The sequence below is a fragment of the Erinaceus europaeus genome, chromosome 16 (genome assembly GCF_950295315.1).
Source record: "Erinaceus europaeus chromosome 16, mEriEur2.1, whole genome shotgun sequence".
NCBI lineage: Eukaryota > Metazoa > Chordata > Mammalia > Eulipotyphla > Erinaceidae > Erinaceus > Erinaceus europaeus.
In genome coordinates this window covers 30,474,466-30,499,807 of record NC_080177.1, presented here as the reverse complement: position 1 = coordinate 30,499,807, position 25,342 = coordinate 30,474,466, and the positions used below count along the sequence as shown (strand labels likewise).

Genomic DNA, 25,342 nt, shown 5'->3' with positions numbered 1-25,342 from the left:
CTCCTGCACCCCATATTGATCCTGGGTCTATGCTCCCAGAAGACTAAAGAATAGGAAAGCTTCCAGTGGAGGGGATGTGATGTGGAATCTTGTGGCAGGAATTGTATAGAACTGTACCTCTTTTATCCAACAGCATTATCGATCATTATTAAATCAATAACAACAACAAAAATGGAGTCAGGAGATAACTCATCAAATAAAACACACACCTTACCAAGTGTGAGGTCTTGGATTTAAGCCCAGGCACCACCTGGGAGTGTCATGGACAGCAAGCACTTAGGGAGCTACACAGTTGGTGGCGCAATGCTGTCTCTTATTTTCTCACCTGTCTCTTCCATTCTCAATTACAGAGTGAAATGTCAGCCCTGGGAACTCATTCAGTGGTGACAATGTGTATGGTCAAGACCTTGGGTTCATTCCCTGGAGTTATGAAATTAATTATTTAAATGAATTATATACAATCAGTTCTACCAAAAATTTTTATGGAGTTTCACAAAAATAAATAGTTACATGGAAAAAATGGGGTTTACAGTTAACAATATTTATATGCTTTTCCCATATTTGGGAGCTACTCTCTTCCCTGATGCAGCTTTCTAGTCCTATTTCCAACTGTGACACCATCTCCCCAGACAATACCTTTAGCTCACCTGCATGTTAGCTATTGGGCTCAGGAAAAAATTAGCAAAGCAGTGGGTTCCTTGGAATATATCTAAAATAGATCTATTATCCTTTTCCAATATGGAGACCCCAAATCTCATCTGCTATAGTCTTACCTTTAGATTCCTAATTAGTAAACTTTTTTTTTGCTTTTTATCTTAATGCTTTTTCAGCCACCAAATGCAGATAATACAATGACACAAACCTGACTTTATTGGACAAACGACATCACTAATGTACCCTGGAAGCCCACCTCTCCAGAGCCCTGACCCCACTGGGGAAAGATAGAAACAGGCTGGGAGGATAGACTGAGCTGCCAATGCCAATTTCCAGAGAAGAAGCAATTACAGAAGCCAGACCTTTCACCTTCTGTGACCCATAATGATCCTGGGTCCATACTTTCAGTGCAATAAAGAACAGAAAAGCTTCCAGTATAGGGGATAGGATATGAACTCTGGTGGTGGGAATTGTGTGGAATTGCACCCCTATTATATGGTCTTATTGATCATTATTAGATCAATAATGATTATATTAAATCAATATATAATAATATATATATTCATTTGGCATGTCAATGCTACTGATACATCAGGTATTCTTTCAAATTTGGGAGTCTTTCCAAGCATGAGGTTCTCCTACATTTAGAGTTTTTATTGTTCTCTATTGCTTATCTCATGTCTATACTTTTTAATGTGCATGTATTTGAGTGAAAAATATTTTTTCTGTGACTAGAGAATTAGCTCAGCTAGTAGAGTACAAGGTTTGCATGTGTGAGATACCTTGTTTGATTCCCAACACCGCATGTTCTGGAGTGATAATGTGATTTCTCTCTTTCATGTAAAACTCTATCTCATATAAAATAACTGTTTATAAAAAAGAATACCTATGTGTAAAATGTTTTATAATATATAAGAAAGACATTTATATTTTAAGATACACTTGATTAATTATACAGAAGAATGGAAGAAATACTGAATACAGTCAATCTGAATGTTTTAAGTCACCTATGACAAATTATATTCCCAGCTTCTTTCAAAACTATGAGCTACTCTTTTACTCTATTAACAGAAGTAAGTTGATGTGATTACTTATTGTTGAAATAGGATGACAATATTATAATACAGTATTTGGTAAATTGAACTCTTCGCTATTAGTAAGATGCCTCAGGTATTTATCTACTCTCTGTGACCAGAGGAGAAGAGGAAAGGGAATAGTTAGAGATAAGTGTACAATAGCAAAAAAAGAAAGTCAAAATTCAATTTAAGCATCATATATTATAAACAAAGTAAAATTGCATCATTTTGCAAAGTGTAAGATTATAAAGCCTTAGGAAACATAGTAGAGGGCTTCCAGGCTCTAGAGCTAGCCAGGAGTTCTTATAATTGTCATCAAAAGTACAGTCTATGTAAGAACTAACTTATGGGGGTTGGGCAGTAGTGCAGTGGATTAAGCACACATGGCATGAAGCGCAAGGAACAGCATAAGGATCCCAGTTCGAGCCTCCAGCTCCCCACCCACAGTAGGGTCACTTCACAAGCAGTGAAGCACGTCTGCAGGTGTCTACCTTTCTCTCCTCCCACTCTGTCTCCCTTCCTTTCTTGATTTCTCTCTTTCCTATCCAACAACAACAGCATAAATGGCAGCAATAACAACAGCAACAAGGGCAACAACAACAAAAATAAATAAATAAATGAGAAATAAATAAATGAGAAAAATAGCCTCCAGGAGCAGTGGATTTGCGGTGTAGCAATAACCCTGGAGGCAAAAAAAAAAAAAAAAAAAAAAACTAACATAACTCCTGCCTTATCAAGTGAAGATCGACTGCTCTAACATCCTATAACAATGTTTGAAAAGACAAACATTGGGGGAAAAATACTTGAAATCACATACCCAAGAAGAGAAATATCTAAAATATAAGCACTTTCAAAAGTCAGTAGTAGTGTAGGGAAGATAGCATAACGATTATGTAAAAGCCTTTGACACCTGAGGTTCTGAGTTCCCAGGTTCAACCCCTGCACTACCAAAATCCTGAGTTGAGCAGGGATCTGAGAAAATAAGTAACAACAAAACTCAGTGCTAAAGTGAAATACAACTAGAAGAGGACACACTTCTTAAAAAAGATACCTCCCTTCAGATAATATCCAGATGTAAATGTTCAAAACTATTGGTCATAGGGAAACACAAACTGGCTCACAGTTTGACAGCACTACTCACCTGAAAGTATAAATGATGATGGCCTCAACTGATATGACCATGCTGAGAAACTAGCTTGCTGGTGTGTATACAAAATTATATATCAACTTGGAGAAGGAAAAAGAGTATGGCAAAAACAGAAAGAACAAAATGGGTGCTTATCACATGACCCAGCAATTGTATCCTTAGGCATTTATCCCTAGAAAAGAAAATTTATGTACTATGTGCGCTTAACCCGATGTGCTATCATCCAGCCCTGAAATGAAAATTTATGTACACACAAAAATCTGTAAGAATGTTTACAGCAGCCCTAATTGCAATACCAAGACAAATTTCCCTTAGCCCATGAGTTATTGAACAAACTGCACTACATCTTTTGATACGGCACACTATTCAGCAATAAATTGGAGCAGACTGGTTACATGCAATAATTTGGATGGATTGCCAAGGAATCATTTGTGCCCAGTGCAATTAGTTGTTCTCAAAGTCCACATGATTCTATTTATGCAGCAATCTTGAAATGACAAAGTTAAAATGATGTAGAATAGATTAGTGGTTCTAGGAATAAGTAAAGTGGAGAAGGAAAGTGCTTATGATAAATAAAATGGAAGCAAAAAGCTTTCTGTGGAGATGGGCTTTGGTACACGTTATCATGCCCAACAACATGTATTCAAGTCCCAAATCCCCAGGTACAGGGGAAGCTTCAAGAGCAGAGAAGCAGTGCTGCAGGTGTCCCTCTTTCTTTCTACCTTTCCTTTCTTTCTCAATTTCTCTCTGTCCTATCTAATTAAATAAATAAATGTTAAAGCCAATAGATACTTTTAAAATAATTGAAACACAAGATTGTGTGATGGTATTTTTCTGTTTCTTGACAGTGGTGGCTGCATGAAACTGTGATTATGGAAAAATGTTTTCAGGAGGAAGAGGAAGAGGAAGAGGGGGAGGAAGACAAGGTAGCAGAAACAGAGAGGGAGAGGGATAAGATAATGCCTGTCAGTAAGACTGATGAAGTCGGAATGAAGATGATGATTTTTTTTCATATTTATTTATTCACTTCTGTTGCCCTTATTGTTTTATTGTTGCAGTTATTATTGTTGTTATTGATGTCATTGTTGGATAGGACAGAGAAAATTGGAGAGAGGAGGGGAAGACAGAGAGGGGGAGATAAAGATAGACAACTGCAGTCCTGGTTCACCACCTATGAAGCAACTCCCCTGCAGGTTCTGGGGAGCCTGGGGATCAAACCTGGATTCTTATGCCGGTCCTTGCGCTTTGCTCCAAGTGAGCCTAATCTACTGTGCTACCAACTGACTCCCCATGATTTTTCTATATTAATGTTCACATCCTGGTTAAGAGGGAAAACCTTGGGAGTTGGGTGGTAGTACAATGGGTAAAGCACAAGTGGCACAAAACGTAAGGACCTGCGTAAGGATCCCAGTTCAAGCCCCTGGCACCCCAACTGCAGGGAAGATGCTTCACAGGTGGTGAAGCAGGTCTGCAGATGTGTATCTTTCCCTCCCCCTCTCTGTCTTCCCCTCCTCTCTCCATTTCTCTCTGTCCTATCCAACAACAATGACATCAATATCAACAATAAAAATAACAACAATTAAAAAAAACAAGGACAACAAAAGGGAATAAATAAATAAATATTTAAAAAGAGGGAAAACCTTTTGAAGAATATTAAGTCTCGTCAAATGTTTGTGAATTTACAATTATCTCCAAAACAAAATGGTTTTCTAAAGTTGTGGTCTTTGTATGAACAAAAACAAAAAGTGTTGACCGTTTCTGAGAGAACGTCAACTAACAAAATATTGTTTTGTGTCACTAACACACTTTTATCAAGTGTTCTTTGTACAAAGCCAGAAACTCTTGAGAAAATGCCCAGTACAACTCTGTGTGCTCTGGATTTACTTGTGCCAGGTTGGCTGGAAGACTAGCTGAATCTCCCCAGGGACAACTGCAGTTTGTCCCTCTGCTCCAAGCTAAAATGAATGACAAACCTCTGACCTGAGGCATTAGCCTCTAGCAAAAAGCCACGGGCTTTAGCCCAAAAACCTATGCTCTGAGAAGTCAACTTGCAATTTTGTGATTTACAACACAGCTCTTGATAAAATACTGCAGTATTAAAAGCTGAATAAGGGCAAGAGACTGGTATACTTTAATGATGACTCTTTAGTCACTATCAGGCCACCCCATCATCTGGGGCCCTAGCGGTGGAGTCCTGAAATTTCCAAAGAGACTTGATGGACCTAGAACTTGAATAAATCCCTCTCTCCATTGTTACCAGTCATTCCTATCAGGAACAAAACAATAGACCCCTTTGTGAGCCTCCATAGGACCTTGCCCTCAACATGGATCAACAATGGTAATGTTCCATTCTCTGAAGGGAGGCTGGACAATATACTCTATGCTATACCTGAGGAAGATGGGTCCTGATATTGGGGCAGCTTGGAATGTTCCTACTCATGACCACAAATGTGAGGTCAGATCTACAGGGATGCAGAGGTCACATAGGCTCCTAAGCTGAATATGGGCCCCAGATCACATCAAATTGATGGGGTTTACAGTCAACAATAAATCATTTCTTTTTTTTTTTTTTATTTAAGAAAGGAGACATTAACAAAACCATAGAATAAGAGGGGTACAGTTCCGCACAATTCCCATAACCCAATCTCCGTATCTCATCCCCTCCCCTGATAGCCTTCCCATTCTCTATCTCTCTGGGAGTATGGACCCAAGGTCATTGTGGGATGCAGAAGGTGGAAGGTCTGGCTTCTGTAATTGCTTCCCCGCTGAACATGGGCGTTGACTGGTCGGTCCATACTCCCAGTCTGCCTCTCTCCTTCCCTAGTAGGGTGGGGCTCTGGGGAAGCGGAGCTCCAGGACACACTGTTGGGGTCCTCTGTCCTCTGTCTGGTCCTAAGACCTTTTCATTACTTTCTTATAGAGCATTACAGGTTCAGCTCTTATGTCGTTATTCCATTATTGGTTTATTTTGTGTAGCATATAAAATAAACAATTTCATTTTTGTTTTGCATCTGGATATCCAGTATCCAAATACTATTTGTTATCTATTTTCATTTTATTTATTTTACATTATTGCAATTTTTAAAATTTTTATTTATAAAATAGAAATATTGATAAGGCCAAGAAAGGTACAATTCCACACAGTTCCCACAACCAGAACTCCATATCCCAACCCTTCCCTTGAATGCTTTCCTATTCTTTATCCCTCTGGGAGTATGGACCCAGGATCATTATGGGGTACAGGAGGTGGAAGGTCTTGCTTTTGTAATTGCTTCCCTGCTGAACATGGGCAATTACAGGTTGATCCATACTCCAAGACAGATCATTATCTTGTGTCCAGATGTTGGTGTATCAGCTAGAGTGCACATGTTACATTGTTCAAGAACCCAAGTTCTAGTCACCAGGTCACCACCTGCAGGGGAGGGGACTTTCACAAGTAGTGAAAGGATGTTGTACGTTTCTCTCTATATATATTCTTCTCTCTCTCCCTTTTCCTCTCAATTTTTCTCTGTCTCTGTCTAAAATATATACAATTAACATTTTTAAAAAGAGAGATCAGTAGTTGCCCAGCCCATTGTCACCTGAGGAAGTTGGGCCCTGAAATTAGTGTAACATAGAATGTTGCTACTCATGACCACAGAATGCAAGTTCGGACCTACAGGAATAGAGAGATTACATAGGCTTCTATGCTGAAGGAGAGATTACATAGGCTCCTATGCTATGATGGGATATGGAGTTCTGGCAGTGGGAATTGTACCCCTCTTATCGTATGGTCTTGTCAGTGTTTCCATTTTATAAATAAAAATGAAATTAGTTTAGGCTTTTTAATACTTAGGTCGATAAGATCCAGAATTGGAATATGGAATAAAAAGGTCAAGTTCAACTTTTTTTCCCATATAGATAAATAATGAATGCCAGTACCATTTATTGAAGAGCCTTACCTTTGTCACACATTTATACTTGCTCCTCTCTGTCATAAATAAGATCTCCGCACAAGCTGGGGAATATTCTCAGTCTCACTATTGGTGTCATGACTATATGCCAATTTTTTATTCTTCTGCCTAAACCAGGCTAAATTACTATACAATACTTATCCTCAGAACAAGCATCTGTCTCAGCTACTCTATTCTGCTTTTCATCAAGTTTACCAGCAAGTAGCATATGCTCAGAATTCAAGTGGAAATTTTCACATTTTATTTTACTTATCTTTTAGGAGAATTTCAGATATTTTGCTGATTTCCCCTAATCTTTCATGAAATAAAATATTTCTGTTCTTCATTTGATATTCCCAGTCACTGTCCAGTGCTCTTATTGGCTATTTTCCTTTTATGTGACATCTAAATTTAGGAGGAATTCAAAACGTGGTCCTCTCTTCTTTTCCTTATATCAGTTATAATGTCATTTCAAGTTACTACAGTTACATGTTCATAGCATAAATATATAAAAGGTTTCCAAATTATAGCTATAGATAATATAAGTATCTATAAAATATCTGCCAATGTCCCAAGCATAATTCTAGGTATTAATCGATTATGGCTGAAGAAAAGTCTGCTTACCTATATGAATAGTTCATTCCAATAGGAACATAATTGACAAATAGTGGAAAGTGTGTGTGTGTGTGTGTGAGAGAGAGAGAGAGAGAGAGAGAGAGAGAGAGAGATGGAGAGATGGAGAAGGAGAGATAATTCAAGTAGTGGTTAAATTCAGTGAGGAAAACTAAATCAGAGAAATAAAGATACTAAATAATTTGGAATGAAGAGGTTGTAATTTTAAACAGGAGAGAAATCTAAACATTTAAGTAGAAAGCCAATAATATTTTTTTACTTTACTTATTTATTATAATCATTATTTTGGACAGAGACAGACAGAATCTTAGAGGGAATGAGGAGCCAGAGAAGGAGAGAGAAAGAAAGATGCCTGCAGCACTGACTGACCACTCATGAAACTTTCCCCCCTGTAGATAGGGGCTGGGAGTTTGAACCTGTGTCCTTGTGCATTGCTTTACCAGGTCTGCCACCACCCTCTCTTCAAGAGCCAATAATCTTAAGCAGATTTCATCAATCACCTGAGTGCAGAATGTGGTCTACCAACAGAATTTGTGTGGTAAGTGTGTTAAAGATGTTTGCTTGTTTTTTTTTAATGTGGTACTAAGAAATAAACTACAGTCAAGTACATGCACAATGCTGTTGAGCTGCACTTCCAGCTCAATTTTCACACACTACATTTTGAGGTAGGTAGATAGACAGGCAGATAGACAGAAAGATAGATAGATGATAGATGGGTGATAGGTGGGTGAGAGAAGATAGAAGATAGACAGACAGACAGATAGATAATAGGTAGCTAGATAGATGGGTGATAAATGGGTGACAGAAGGTAGAAGATAGATAGATAGACAGACAGACAGACAGACTGACAGATGATAGATGTGTGGTAGATAGATGGATGATAGACAGATTAACTATGCTCCTATATGTTGTAAGGAGTCAAACCCCAGATGTCACACTGGGAGGGGATGCACTCTACTGATGAATTGCTTTCTTGACTTGGTATTTATATATCTAGATCAAAGTGCTATTTCCTGACAAGTGAAAATATATGAAACTTGAAGAAATTTGAAAGTTTCATATTGCTTAAGTGAGATTATATTGGGACACAACAATATTCATTTCTTTATGTATTGTTATGGCTCTTTCATGAAGCAAAGACAAAAATTAAAGGGAAACAAACACCATATGACAAGACAAAATTCAAACTTCAAATGGATTCTTCATAAAAATATTTACTAATCCTCCCTGATCTTAACCAGTATGTTCTACTGCTTGGAAACAAAAGATCTCACAAGACAAATTCCTCTGTATTCAATGACAGAAGAAAATATGAAATCAGTTAAACAAGTGTTTTTGCTTCTTTTAACAGATAACTGCTTTTCTCTTTTTAATTCAACAGCCAGGAAAGTCAAATGCTCAATGTATTAAGTTCAATAATAATATGACCCCCTCCCAAGTAATTGAGCACATCTACTGTGTTTAACCATTCACTTTTGTATCTATACATAAAGGTTTATATCTGTCTGTTACACTCTTTTTTAAATCAATTTTAGTTTCATGATAATTTTACAATTTTAGGTAACTATCATAGAAAACAGTCAGGTGGTAGCACAGCGGTTAAGCGCACATGGTGCAAAGCACAAGCACCGGAGTAAGGATCCCAGTTTGAGCTCCTGGCTCCCCACCTGCAGGAGAGATGCTTCACAGGTGATGAAGGAGGTCTGCAGGTGTCTATCTTTCTCTCCCCCTCTCTGTCTTCCCCTCCTCTCTCCATTTCTCTCTGTCCTATCCAACAACAACATCATCAACAACAATAAAAACAACAAGGGGAACAAAAGGGAAAATAAATAAAACACAATAAAATTTTTTTAATTAAAAAAGGAAAACATGAACAAACATAAGGATACGATATGTGTAATACTTTAAGAGATTATTCCTAACATTTTAATGAAATTAAACAAGTCTATGTTTAAATTCATTAAGAGGTACAGTGTTCCTATGTGATGAATATATTGTCCTACTTATGTAATAACTGTCCTGAGAATAGGTGGATGGATTAATTACTTTTCATCACATTGTTTCTCAGATTTTTCCAGTATATGCATCATTAAAAACGTGCTTAAATTATGTGGTCATTGATTTTACGATGTTACAAGGCTCTTTGAAGCCAAGTAGAAACTATCATTAAATGAAGAATGTCTCTTTATACTGGAATTTTGAATTGGGCCATTAGACAAAAAGACTCTTAATTGAAACAGCTGGGTATAACTTGGAACTTAGCCTGAGTTGTTTCTTTTGTAACAGTGACTAGTTTTCTCTAGGAAGGATGCTTCCCATTAACTTCTCATTTATTGTCCAAATAATGCTTTATACAAAGGTTACAGCAATAAACTATTAATTTACACTGTCTTCTAGCTTCATGGGGACTAAAATGAAAATACTAATATTTCCCATAAACATCTTCCCAAATATATATTAGAATGTAAATTTCAGAAACAGAAGGAGCCAGTCAGTGGCAAACCTGGTTTAGTGCACAAGAACCCACGTTTGGGGCCAGGTGGTGGCACACCTGGTTGAGTGCACATGTTACAGTGCACAGAGACCTGAGTTCGAGCCCTTGGCCCCCACCTGCATGGGGAAAGCTTCACGAGTGGTGAAGCAACGCTGCAGGTGTCTCTCTGTCTCCCTATCTCCCCCGTCCTCTCAATGTCTGGCTGTCTCTATCCAATAAGCAAATAAAGATAATTAAAAAAAAGAAAAAAGAAAAAGCTCAAAATGGAAATATATTAAAAAAAAAAGAAGAACCCAGCTTCAAGCCCCTGATCCCCACCTGCACAGGGAAAACTTCACGAGTAGTGAAGCAGGGCTTTAGGTGTCTCTCTGTCCCTCTCCTTCTCTATAGTCTTCTCCCCTCTCAATTTCTCTCCATCTCTATTCAATAATAAGGAAATAAAAGATAATAAATAAATAAAATAAAACCTTTAAAATAAATTTCAGAAATAGATAAGGAATGAATAAGTATTCTGAGGTTGGCAAAATAGCTCACTTGCATAGTGTTCACTTTGCCATGTATGCAACCCAGGTTCAAGTCCAACCTCTACTTCATTGAAGGAAGAGTTGGTACTCTGGTCCCTATCACTCCCTCTCTCTATTTCTTTATCTCTATCTTTAATAAAATATATATATATATATGTGTGGATATATATATTATATGGAACTGAGTAAAATTATTTGAATAGTCATCCATCTGAAATTTATGCCAGGAGTTTAGGTGATCAGGGTTCAAATCTGCATAGAGACTATCTTTAATCATGGAACCAGGTCATCCCTTCTTTCTCTCTTAAGAATTGATGGGTATATTGAATGTCGTGATATTTTTCCCTTTGATAAGTTAATATGGAGAATACTATTAATGTTACCTAATCAGGTATGAACTATATAGTGATAGGCTGCCTTTGCACTTTTTAATACCTCAATTTCAACATATTTATATTATGCACTGGAATTGGTTTCTAATATTATTTAATATTTTTATAACTCAGCTCATGGTTGAGATAAGTCTATAGCTGTTCACTCTTAATAATACCTTTGCCCTAAGGTGAAGGTCAAAATGTTCTGCAGACAACTTTAGCAGTGAGATAAGAAATTGTATCCATGTGTCAATAGTGTACAGTAAACCTTTAACCTCTAGTAAAATTATAAAAAAAAAAAAAAGAAGGTCTGAAGTGAAGCATGCTGAGGTGGTACTTCTTGCTTTGATTAGGTTGGGATTGGCAGATGCAGTATCATTTGGTATGAATTGAGAGAAGCATGCAGGAAAGTGAACACCCTAGAGGTTCCAAGAGTGGGGGAAATACAGGTTCTATAGAGGAAGTGGGAGGTTCCTGTTGTCTTAGGGTTTAAGAAGGCAATAGATAGTTATTGCTGTAGTCAAATTATTTGACAATTGGGTTAACTTTGAAAATTCCTTTGTTAGAATTTCTGTATCATATACAAGATCACCATAATTTATGTCCTTTCACATTATTTGTATATATCTGTGTCTTAGACAGTAGTGCCACCAGTTGCTTATTCACTTCAGACTGTGTCCAGAGACATCAGGTGTGGAATGGGATGCATTGGATCGACCTTCCCGTGGTGCATCTCGTGAGTACCCATTCATTGGGGAAACTGATGATCCTTCCTAGCCAACTGAATCCACATGGATCCCAGTCACTTTCAAAGCCAGCAACAAGCAGCTCCTGCCAGCTTTCAAGCTGTTGGTCCTGCTCTTCGAGTCCTCCAACTTAATGTTGAGGGGCTGTCTTTTGCCAAACGCGTTCTTATTGGTCAATTGGCGATTCAGCATCAGGCAGATGTCATCTGCCTACAAGAAACACATATAGCAGTCGATGAAGCTGCTCGATTCACCATCAGTGGATTCGATTTAATATGCTATAATCTCCATCCTAAACATGGCCGAGCCATCTACGCCAAATCGTGTCTTGCGGATGTTTACCATATGGCCTCTTCGACCTTCTACGACTCCATTACTATTGGAACTATTCAGCTCGTCAACGTATATAAGCCTCCCAGTGCCTCATGGGATAATGAGGTCCTGCCTAGCCCGAATCACCAAGCCGTTTACATTGGAGACTTTAATAGTCATCACCAAGACTGGGGATATTCCTCCACTCATGCTGATGGCTCTATCTTAGCCGACTGGGCTTCAGCGAATGACCTCTCCCTATTATACGATCCCAAACAGCCAGGCTCTTTTCACAGTGCTAGATGGAATAAAGACTCATCACCCGACCTGTGCTGGATTAGCACAGTCAACGGCCAAGCCTTTCCCGCTAAGAGACAAGTTCTCAAGATCTTCCTGCACAGTCATCACCGCCCAGCTATCATCCACATTGGTCTCCAGCTCCCACTGATTCTGTGCTCGGAGAAACTAAGATGGAACTTTCAGAAAGCAAACTGGCGTCTGTTCAGTGATCTTACCAACAAATCTATTCCTGCAATTCCAATTAACTCTATCCCCCCTGAAGATTCCTACATGCGCTTCCGCCAAGCCATCTTCAAAGCAGCTTCCCAAGCCATTCCTCGTGGGAGACGTGCTAACTATACGCCTTGTCTTGATGCTGAATGTGAGCAACTACTAAAGCAGTATGATGAGTCGGGCAACCCAGATGTGGCTGGCCATCTCATTGCCTCCCTGGATGCAGCATGCCAAGCCCGCTGGCAACAACTCACAGAAAGTCTGAACTTCACCCACTCAAGTAGGAAGGCCTGGAAGCTTCTTCACAGACTGGGTGCCAGTAGCCAACCCCCTCCCATCTCCCATCCTCCCTTATCTCCAAACTCAGTGGCCAGTCACCTAACTCAAGTTGGACGTGCTAAGATCGACCCAGTCTGGAAAAGAGAAATTTCCCATGAGTGGTCATCCCACTTCCGGTTATCTTGTCCGTCTCCAAAACTCTCTCCCTTTACACTGTCTGAACTGGAAGACGCTTTGAAGAGGGTTAAACCGGGAACAGCTGCTGGCTATGATAACATCACCCCAGAACTCATTCTTAACCTGGGTCCCGTGGCAAAGAAGTGGCTCGCTTCATTCCTGTCCCACATCTTGGAATCTGAGTCTATGCCCAAAGTTTGGCGTCGTGCGAAGATTATAGCGGTTTTGAAACCAAAGAAAGACCCAACACTGGCCGCCAGCTATAGACCAATTTCTCTCCTCTCCGTGTGTTACAAACTCCTTGAGAGGCTGCTCCTGTCACGTATTTCTCATCTTACAGAGAAATTCCTATCACCCGCCCAGGTTGGTTTGCACCCAGGAAGATCTACCTGCGAACAAGACCTGGCCCTCTCAACTTACATTGAAAATGGATTCCAGAAGAATTTAAAGACGGGTGCTGTCTTTGTTGATCTCACAGCAGCCTATGACACGGTCTGGCACCATGGTCTCCTAGTCAAGATCTCAAGATGCCTGCCTCCATGGGTAGCCAACACTATATCGTTTCTTCTCCAAAACAGAAGATTCTGGGTACATCTGGGTGACAAGTCTAGCAGATGGAGACTTGTCTCAAGTGGCCTCCCCCAGGGCTCTGTTCTGGCTCCTACACTATTTAATATTTACATCAATGACCTCCCAGAAACTTCTTCAAGGAAGTTCATCTACACCGATGACATCTGCTGTGCAACTCAGGCATCCAAGTTCGACATCCTCGAGGAAACACTCATGAAAGACATGTCTCTGATATCTGATTACTGTAAAAAATGGCGACTAATCCCTAGCACTGCAAAAACGGTATCATCTGTTTTCCATCTACACCATGCCTTGGCCTCGCGTGAGCCTAATGTGCAGCTTGGCGATACGAGAATCCGTCATGAAGCCCAGCCAGTCTATCTTGGCGTTACTCTCGATCGTACTCTGTCATTTCACAAACATCTCATAAAAACTGCAGCAAAGGTGGGCGCGAGGAATAACATCATTGCAAGACTGGCCAGCTCCTCATGAGGCGCGAGCACTTCCACACTACGATCATCATCTCTGGCATTATGCTATTCCACTGCAGAATACTGTGCCCTAGTATGGTTCCGTAGCCCCCATGTCCACTTGGTCGATTCCAAATTATATTCCTCCATGAGGATAATTTCTGGAACCATCCGTTCCACCCCGGTTACATGGCTTCCAGTTCTTAGCAACATCGCCCCGCCAGATATTCGTCGGGATGCGGCATCATCTAAGTTCATTTCTCACATCTACGCTCAACCAGACCTGCCAATATACGCGGATATCTTTGCCCACACTGTTCAACGCTTGACGTCTCGTCACCCAATCTGGTCCCCTTGCCTACACTGAACTTCTCTGTTCCAGACTCTTAGAAACAGAGTTGGCAGTCAGCTGAGGTAAAGAACAAACACCTCATCACAGACCCCTGCAAGCGTCAACCCGGCTTTGACCTAGCACGTTATGATTGGGCCCTCCTCAATCGCTATCGAATAGGCCATGGCCGGTGCACCGCTATGTTCCATCGCTGGGGAGCCAGAGATGACCCGAACTGCCCCTGCGGCTACAGACAGACGATGACCCACATAGTCAACGACTGCCACCTCTCCAGATTCAAAGGAGGTCTCGAAACTTTACATCAGGCTCAACCTGATGCTGTTGACTGGCTACGGAAGAAGGGTAAACGCTAGAAGAAGAAGAAGACTGTGTCCAGAGACATCAGGTGTAGAATGTCAACCCTTCAGCCCCACTACTCAGGTGAGACCTTTCCTTTCATAGGACTCTCTAATTCCATTTCAGGTGGTTCATTTTCTAACAAAGTCCCAAAACCTAGATATAGACCAGGTGCCATGAGATAGACATATGTTCACATGTATCCATGACTTAGGGCAAAATGTAAGTCTGAAAGCAAAAATGCACAATATTCTGCAGTGAGTCAGTATATGCAGCAAGCAAATAGAAAGACCTAAAAAGACACCATAAGTTCATAATGAAATAGTGTCTACTTAGACTTAGATACCTTTCTCACCTACTTCTTATTACACTTCCCTCACTCACTCATTCCAAAGCTAACCTTATCAAAGTAATGACTACAAAATCTGAATAAGGGCAAGAGACTGGCATACTTTAACAATGACTCTTTAGTCACTATCAGGACATCCCATCAGCTGAGGCCCTAGTCAGGAGTCCTGAGATTCCCAAACAGACAAGATGGTCTAGACCTCGAATAAATCCCTCTCTCCATTGTTACTGGTCATCTCTATCAGGAACAACACAATAGACCCTTTTGTGGGCCCACATAGGACCTTGCCCTCAATGTGTATCAACAATGGTAGAGAATGTTCCATCTTCTGAAGGGAGGCTGGAGAACATACTCTATGTTCCACCTGCAGAAGATGGGTTCTGAAATTGGGGCAGCTTGGAATGTTCCTTCTCATGACCACAGAATGTGAGCTCAGATCTATAGGGATGCAGAGGTCACATAGGTTCCTAAGCTGAATATGGGCCCCATATCAGATCAAATCGATGGGGTCTACAGTTAACAATAATTATACACCTTTCTCATATTCGCGAGCTACTCTCTTCCCTAACCCAGGTTTCTGGCCCTTTTACCAGCCATGACATCATCTCCCCAGACAATAACTTGGGCACATCTGTATATCAGCTGTCAGGCTCAGGAAAAAAAAAACTAGTATAGTCATAGGCTCTTCGGAATATAACTAAAATAGAACTACTAACTATATATAAAATAAAGACCTCCAACTCTTCATATGAACTTTCCCAGCCTTTAGGTTCATGATTAGTCAACAATTTGTTTGGCTCTATATGTTAACTCTTCTTTTTAGCCACCAGGTTCCAGATGCTAACATGATGCCAAACAGAATTCCCTGGGCAGATACCCCCACCAATGTATCCTGGAATCCCACTTCCCCAGAGTCCCACCCCCCTAGGGAACAAGAGAGACAGGCTAGCAGTATGGATCGATCTGTCAATGCCCATGTTTAGCTGGGAAGCAATTACAGAAGCCAGACCTTCCACCTTTTGCACCTTATAATGATCCTGGGTCCATACTCCAAGAGGGATAAAGAATAGGAAAGCATCAGGGGAGGGGATGAGATATGGAGTTCTGGTGGTGGGAATTGTGTGGAGTTGTAGCTCTCTTATCCTATGGGTTTTATCAGTGTTTTCTTTTTATAAATAAAATTTTTTTTAAAAATCTGGCCCCAGAGAATTCTCCACAGTGAACCAGAGATATAAGCAAAGCAGGTGGTAGCAGGGATGTAAAGAGATATGCTGACTAGGTACACTGTCTTCTATGAGGAAGCCACTGCAGCCAAAGTAGCTACAGACACACAAGCTAAGGAAGTAAGCTAAGGATTCTGACTTCCTCAGTACTCCAAAAGTCTGTGCTTGCACAGGAGAGTGTGAGGAGGGGAGTATATTTGAATACTCCCAATAGATCCAAGCACTACTGATAACTCCAGGCACTATACTGGCATCTCTTTCCTTCAACACCCCTTGACTACTTTTTAAAAATATTCATTCATTCGAATGAAAGAAAACAGAGAGAGACTAGAGCACTGATTAGCTCTGGCTTATGGTAATGCTGGGTATTGAACCTGTGATCTCAGAGCCTAAGCCATGAAAGTCTTTGCCATACTCATTATGCTATCTCCCCATACTACCTTTTGACAACTAACACAGAGGTAAATTGAATTTAATTATTAAAGACATGAATAACTTCAGTTACTAAGGCACTTTCATGTCCAACTTCCATAAATTTAATATATAAATATATATGTGCGTATCTATAGCTATAGCTATATCTATATGAAATTTTACACACACACACAAACACACACACACAGAGATATTATTCAGGAAAAAAGAGAATGTAGACCAGTCTCCATCAGTCTACAGAACATATTGTCAGGAACTCCTCTTACTGTAAATGCTATGTTAACTTTGCTTGAAAACTCTAGAAAGAAAACTTATTTATTTTGTTCTATAAATTCAGTGTGGTCTGCTGATTCTCTGTTTCACTGAGAATAACATCTCAACAATTTGATATTCTCTTTTTTAATATTTATTTATTTCCTTTTTGTTGCCCTTGTTTTTACTATTGTTGTAGTTATTGTTGTTGCCACTGTTGTTGGATAGGACAGAGAGAAATGGAGAGAGAAGGGAAAGACAGAGAGGGGAAGAGAAAGATAGACACCTGCAGACCTGCTTCACCACCTGTGAAGCGACTCCCCTGCAGGTGCGGAGCTGGGGGCTTGAACCGGGATCCTTACTCCGGTCCTTGCACTTCATGCCACATGCGCTTAACCCGCTGCACCACCACCTGACTTCCCAACAATCTGATATTTTACATTGTATAAACAGCTCTTTTATCCTTCATATATATACATTCATTTCCATATTAAATTGATATTTTAGATTTTATATTTACAATTAATATATATCCATACCCCCTCTCTCTCCCTCTCCTTCCCCACCTCCTTTGTCCATATATATATATATCAGTTCTTGCTTATGGGGGTTCTGGGGAATGAACCTGATACATCTGGTACTTCAAAAATGAGAGTCTGTTGTGTAAACTTCTGTGCTATCTTTTTGTCCTCAAAGTAATATATATAATATATATATATATCACAGAAGCCAACATGAGAGAAAGCTACAAATTGGCCAATTATGTGTCCCTCTTATCTACAGGACCATTCCCAGCAGCAGGGCATGAAGAGGCATTTCAGGAACTGGACAGAGAATGAACAGAGGGATCGTTTTCTTACAGAATCTATATTTTTGTCTCTTAATCTGATTTTATTTCCTCCACCCTCCTGCTTCCTTCTGCTGTGCCAGACATGGATCCCCATGGTTATTTGGCACTACTAATAAAGAAGCTAAAAGTGGCTTTTCAGTATTTCATGGAATATAAATGAATCCAAAATCAAAAACAACCAGCCTAAGCCAAATACAGGAATCTCTCAAGTACTATCAGAAAAACTGAGAAAGAAAAGGTAAAGCAGAAAAAATGGCAAGTAGAATGGTAAAATAATGAGTCATATAACAATAACCAGCAATATAGCCAGAGATAGGGAAACATCTAACTTTAAACAAGTTTGATTTATAAAACCCAGCCTTCTGTGTACTTCTACCTTGACTTGTAAAACTGTAAGACCTGTAGGAAGTATTATGATCTCACTCAAACACAGGCATTTCGGTAGCCATTATTGCAGATTAGCTCTAGTGGGAGTCTGAAAACTTATCAATCAAGGCAATTCAGAAAAAAATAATAATAATAAGTTGGATAAAGCACCTACTTACACTATGAGCACTGTCTGCAGCTTGTATACATCACTTGAGTTTCTCCCAAAATCTAAATTGTGTATTTGTATTCAATGTGTATGTATATAAATACTTATTTATTCAGTTGAGGTTCTATTATTTTTACCTATTTATTTTTTCCTGTTACTTATTTATCTAATTTTTATTTTATTTACTTATTTAACCTATTTATTGGCACAACCTAGTACTTCGAGTTTATGATTGATAATAAAATCAGTTATAATCCCAATAAATTATGTTTAGACAACTACTTCTCTTTTTATTCTCTCCTCCCCACGACAACTATTTCTCAATACATATGTTTTTCCCCAATGATAACCAGGGTTACACTGGGGCTCAGTGCCTACACTGGGATGCATTGGATCGACCTTCTCGTGGTGCATCCCGTGAGTACCCATTTATTGGGGAAACTGACGATCCTTCCTAGCCGACTGAATCCACATGGATCCCAGTCACTTTCAAAGCCAGCAACAAGCAGACATCAGGCTCAACCTGACGCTGTTGACTGGCTACGGAAGAAGGGCAAACGCTAGAAGAAGAAGTGCCTACACAGGGAATCTGCCATTTTTGTTTGTATTTTTGTTTTCATTTTCCCCCTTTTATTTGTTAGTACAGAGAGAAACTGAGAAGGAAGTGGGAGATAAGCACTCACACACCTACAGACCCACTTCACAGCTAGTGAAGCTTCTTCCCTGCAGGTGAGCTATGGGGATTTGATCCTGAGTTTCTATGTGCGGTAAAGTGTGCATTCAACCAGGAGTGCCACTGCCCTGCTCCACTCCAACTGCCTACCTTATAAGGCAACTGCCTACTGTGCAGGCATTTGATCTCCCAGTCAACTATGGGTGGTGGTATTTTCATTTTAAATGTGAAAATGGATTCATGGCAACCATTCCTTATAGACTTGTTAAGGTAGGCTACTAAGCAACTTTCAAACAATTCCTCAGAGATTAGTAGTTGAGTGATGAAAAAATGCAGTACAAGCTAACCAACAATGCCATACTAAAGAAATCTACATAATGCATAAGAAGAATGCACTTAAATTATTCCTAGAGAGCAGTTTGAGTCATTACGGAATTAGTTTAACTATGCATCTCCCCCTTATAGTTACAGAAGAACATAATTCTGCCTACTACCTGAAATACGCAACAAAATTTACTAATAATTATATTAGCTAGCAGTAGTAAAAGGCTTGCATTGGAGAACTCTTAAACTATGTCAAAAGCAAAGTCAAGCTATATATGAAATTGAAATTTTTAACTTATTATTATGGAAAATACTAAAGTTCTCTTCTATTTGTAACATTTCTAACAAACTATGGAACATCACTTTATTTAATAGCTGATACATCAAAGAAAAATAAATCTGAGGCTTGAGATAAAGTCTTTTTCATAAAAGGCTTGAGAATAAGCTAGGAAAAAAAGAGTCATAACTCTGAATAATCATTTCATAAATATTCAGTATTACTTTGTCTACACTGATATATTCTATAATAGTGATCCAAATCTTTTAAATAACACTCAACATGTAATCGTACTACCAGTGGGTAAAGGTTCATTTTGGATTGTTCTTGGCAAGTATTGACTGGGGTGCACAAGTGGATTTGACAATGCTTAAGTTCTCTTATGACATTTAGGTACAGACAGAAAAATCACTGTCTCAAATATCTGTGACATGAGTCTTTCCCAAAGGTTGAAAATAGTTTCTTATAACAAACATCTTCTGCTTAACAAGTAGGTTACTCACAGAATATAAGAAAAGCATATCAGTTTCTTATAGGCCTGGCTGGGCTTATGCCAAGCAGATGTACTGGATCTTCACAATTTATTTAGATCAGATTTGTGCTAGCACTTTGGAAATGGTAGTTATAGAGTACTGGGAATATCTGTGGAATAACTATAGAATTTTATTATATAATAATTTTATATGAATTCCTAATATAGTGGTCCAGGAGGTGGCATAGTGGCTAAGGCACTAGACTCTCAAGCATAAGGTCCTGAGTTCGATCCCCAGCAGCACATGTACCAAAGTAATGACTGGTTCTTTCTCTCCTCATGAATAAATAAATAAATCCTAAAAAAAAAAAAGAGTTCCTAATATATATGTGTCTGCACTGAAAGGAAGATATGCTCTATAATAGTACTTCATATACATATATTTTTTTATTATTATTTTTTTACCAGAGCACTACTCTACTGTGGCTTATGGTGGAGTAGGGGATTGAACCTAGAACTTTGGAGCCTCAGATATGGGATTCTCTTTGTATAACGACTATGCTATCTAACCCCACCTCTTTATGTCTCACATAACCAATCATTATATACTTTTACTGTCAGGATCTGAAAAGTTCACTTTGGAGTGTTATGCTTACATCATTTACTGGTAAGAGCTAATTTGCTTCTGAAGAAGCTAAAACTTTGTATTTATAAATATTTCATTTCTTGAAAAAAATCTATCCAGATGCTGAGCACAATATTTTATCTGTAATCTAATCATTATGGATTGCATCAGAATGATTGCTATCTCTTGTGATCCAAAGAAATAGTGCATTGGGAAGTATGTCAATATATACACTATGTAATATAACTCAGCTTTAAGATGAGTTTTTTCTTTTTGCAACAATATAGACAGAATTGAAGAAGAGCATGCTAAGATAATAAGGCAGTGGAGAAAGACAAATACTGATAATGTGAGATATAAAACAAAGGGGCAAGGTGAAATATACATAAAGCCTTAGCCTATATCATTGAGGGGGTGAGTTGAAATGGGAAATAATGGGTTAGAGGGTCATAAACCCACAGTGGAGAGATGGCAGGCACTTGGGTAAGAGGAGTGTGCTAACACAGATTTGGGGTAATGTGAAATTGTACTCATAAAATAAGTCTTGCAAAACAACAATTGTCAATTAAAAATGTTTTAAAGACAGTTAAAAATTAATACTTTTGGTGGTTTTATTTGTTTGTTTGTTTCAGATAAAGGCAGACAGATTGAGAAAGAGAGAGAGAGAGACACCAAAGTTCTCTTCAACAGAGTGGGGGGGCAGTTTCAAATCTGGGCAACACAATTCAAGTGAAGTATTTTGCCAGCCCATAAATAAATACTGTCAATGTTTCTTCTGAGACATTTGGTTTGGCTTTTACTATTACTACTGGTATATATTTAAGGCCTAACACAACCTTTCATAACAGAAATGCTACATTAACAGTGTGAACTTTTTAACAGGACAGTTTGTATTATTTAAAACATTAGTCACATAAGTCAAGACTAAACCAAATAGTGTTTGGTATGTCTGTAAGTTAAAACTGAACTAAAAAAAAAATACTATAAGATTAACTATGAAGAACAGATAGATGGAAGCTCAGTAATTGGAGCAAAGGTGTTCTCTAATTAGGTACAACGTATCATTAAATTCTATTGTACTACCAACTGAAAAACGCAGCTGTTTTGGAAGTAACAAGAGTAACAAAAAACTTTAGAATAAAGATGTGGCTTCTTACAGTATAGATCAATCTTTTCCACTATAGCTCATAGTTAAATTTAATAAAATATGGGAGGGACATAGAGAGAGACAGAGAGAGAGTGAGAGAGAGAGAGAGAGAGAGAGAGAAGAAAAGAAAGAACACCTGCAACATTACTCCACCACTCATGATGCTGCTTTCCTGTAGTAAGGACCATGAACTTGAACCCAAATCCTTGTGTCGTGTAGCATATGTGCTTTACTGAATGCCTCCACAAGTCCCATGCATTTATATTTTAATTATTTATTAATTTTAAGTATTATTTACTTTTTATTAATATAATAATAATTTACAAAACTGTAGAATAAGAGAAGTTCAATTCCACACCATTCCCACCACTAGAATTCTGTATCCCATCTCCTCCATTGGAAGCTTTCCTGTTCTTTATCTTTCTGGAAGCATGGACTCATAGAGAAAGAGAGTGGGGGGGCAGTTGAGAGAGAGAGAGGCCATAGAACTACTACTTAACTCTTACATATGGTAGTGTCAGGAACTGAATTTGAATAGGACTGTGCCTAGTCTAAGTAGCACTCAACATGCACAATCTTCTGAGCCCTGATATGTATTAAGTAATTGAATTGCTCGCAGGCAGGCATGTAGAATTTCTGTTCTTACTAAACCAGAGAATTAGATGCCAAGTTTTTTTCTTCTTGTTCAATGTAGCATATGATATGTATTCTAAGAATGCATGTTAGATTCCAACTCACTGACTATAAAATTAGTGGGAGCTTTCTCCTTCCTCATCCTTGACTCTGATTTTAATCTCAGTTTTCCTTTTCTTTACCCATAGTGTTGTTATGTAAGTATTTTTGCATGAGACAAAAATAATCTTAATAGCTTGAAAGAAATCAATATAGAGATGGTTTCCTGCCAGATTAAATTCAACTTTAGACATATTTTATAGATGCACAGCAAAAATTGTACCACCCTGAATCACATCAATGACCTATCTCGCGTGTCTATCCTCTGCTCTAAAGACTACTCAGTGTTGTCCTTCCCCATCTTAAATCATATCTCATATCGTTTGACTCACCAGTGACCCAAGGCTACAATTCAATCTCATGCGACTAAAAGAACAAATCAAATTTGTGAGAAAGAGGCAATATACGGTTTAATTATCGTATGTCAGAAGCCAGCTGCTAAAATAATAGCTAGTACTGATGCTTAGAGTAAGACACTTAAGATTTGTTTTCTTAAATAAAAATAAAAGTGTGTGTGTGTGTGTGTGTGTGTGTGTGTGTGTCCTACTTGCCATCTCGTACATTTGGCTGAATCAGCTGGTTGTAGAAAGTGGTTGATCTTTTAATCTGGTTTTGTTTATTGTGAGGAGAATTTAGGGTTTTTCTTTGGCCCAAATATGGCATTATAGAAAAAAGTGGAAAAAAATGTATATATATCTGAGATATCAGCTGAATGATGACAGAGGCACTGATTTCTTGATTTATGTTAGGAATATGAGAAAAGTAGTTGTTAGTTTGTAAACAAGTGAGAGATAAAAGGGACAGATTCAAGTGGATAATAGCTTAGGGGTCATAATTTATTAGTTTCTAAATAAAAAAGTTGTATAATGTTTCATTTATTTTATAGAGACAGAAAGGGAAGGGGGAGAGAGAGAGGGAGAGAGAAAGAGAGAGACATGCAAACTCACTTCACTGCTAGTAAAGCTTCCTCCCTGCAGTTGGGGACCAGGAGTTTACACCTGGGTCTTTTTGCATGGTAATATGCTTTACTAAAGGTGCCACCACCCAGCCCTAAAGAAGTTTTTATAATTTTGAATTTTCCACTTTGTGTTTTTAGTGATGCAACATTGCATTCTAGTATTCCATAAATTTCAGGTGTGATTCACTGATTATCAACATGTGCACACACAGCCTTAAATTCATCACAAAAAGTTCAAATTAAATGAGCAGTAAAACTAAAAGGAGAAGTCAAGAATTAAGTCTTTAATAAGAAATATGTACACTGTTAGAATTTTAGAGGGTCATAGAGAATTACTAATTGGTAAGGAGAGTAATTTTGGAAAATGGAATAATTAACTGTAGTCAGAAACTACAATCTCTCAATTGAGTGAGGTGACTAGTACTAATTGATGATTAATGTCCATATGCTTTGATCCCACATGCTGAATAATATAATTGACTTATATTTGACTTATGAAATACAAAACAGCATTTATGAAGTCACTACATGAGCAATAAGTAAGTAGGAAAGTTACAGATATTCTAAGGCCAAATTGGGAAATCACAAATAATAACAAAGTTATTATTAATAATAATAGCACATACCTTCTCTGTGTCAATGCCTTTTGACATGGACCATGTTGAGACAATATAATCCATCACTCGTTCACTAAGGCCTTTGGGGACCTGATAGAGTTTTAAAAAATCTCGCACATTATTCAACATCTCATGGTATCGGTTGGTGTTGGCATACATCTGCTGGAAAATTGTGGTAACATTTCCAAAAATAGTTGCATAAAGGAGAGCTGAAAGAGAAGAAATGATGAAAGTAGAATGTCACAATTAAAAAAAAAACATGAATAATGTCCAAATCAAGAATAGTTTCACAAGGATGTCTTTGTCAACTTTTAAGGGTTATATATGTTTATATTTAATGCAATTTAATCCTTAAGAACAGTGGCTTGAATTTAATGTTAAATCCATAATGTATAAGCACGACTTTATGACAATTTACCAGTCTAGTCATTTTGACAAAATGTGAGAGTGGTTAAAATATTGTGTAGATAACTAGACAATTCAAAGTTATCAATTGCCTATGAATGTCTAGTCTAATGACCAAAGTTATCTCTCAGTTTTGTCCTCATGAATGAGTCCTAGCCATCTTAAAATTTCCAGGATTTGACGATTTGTTTTAGAAATGTGTGCTCTTATTACTGCTTGCTTCTCCTACCTTTGGGTTACTTACCTGCTTATATGTATGAAAGAAACAGAAAGAAAGAAGGAAGAAAAGAAAGAAAGAAAGAAAGAAAGAAAGAAAGAAAGAAAGAAAGAAAGAAAGAAAGGGAGGGAGGAAGGAAGGAAGGAAGAAAGAAAGAAGAAAGAAAGAAAGAAAGAAATGAAGAGAAGGAGGGAAGGACAGAGAAAGGAAGGAAAGAAAAGAAAGGAGAGAAAAGAAAAGTAGAAAGGAAAAGAAAGAAATGTAGAGAGAAAAGAAATTTAAAAAGGTTTGCAGGCAAACAGATTTAAAATTCACAGCTAAAAAGTTTTTGGAAATATCTGAAAAGTTCAGTTAAACTCAGTATCCCTGTGCTGAAAGCTTTTTGATATCATCCTTTTAATTGACAATAAAACCAACTTGAAGACCACCATTTGCCACAAATAGGAAAGTAGATTTTAATGTCCTTTGATCTACTCTCACTCGTTCAAGCCATGATTTACCAACCCTCTTTCTCTTTCTCCAGATCAGGTCAAGCTACTATAATGTTGACTTGATTGTGTAAAAGCTTTTTAAAAGAGGAGTTCAGTCCATACTGGATGTTCCTCCAAACACATGACACCTCTATATTAACCTGTCCTTGTGGCTTCATTCCTTTCTTAAGA

General features: G+C 38.4%; 1 protein-coding gene across 1 annotated transcript in view; it reads right to left on the bottom strand.

Moving 5' to 3' along the window:
- The window catches only part of KCNH5 (potassium voltage-gated channel subfamily H member 5), a 447,738-nt gene that overhangs the window by 142,729 nt on the left and 279,667 nt on the right, over positions 1–25,342 (bottom strand). Inside the window, exon 8 of the mRNA XM_007530917.3 lies at positions 24,068–24,267. Within this exon, the coding sequence (XP_007530979.1) occupies positions 24,068–24,267 (200 nt within the window). The remainder of the gene's footprint in view (positions 1–24,067; positions 24,268–25,342) is intronic.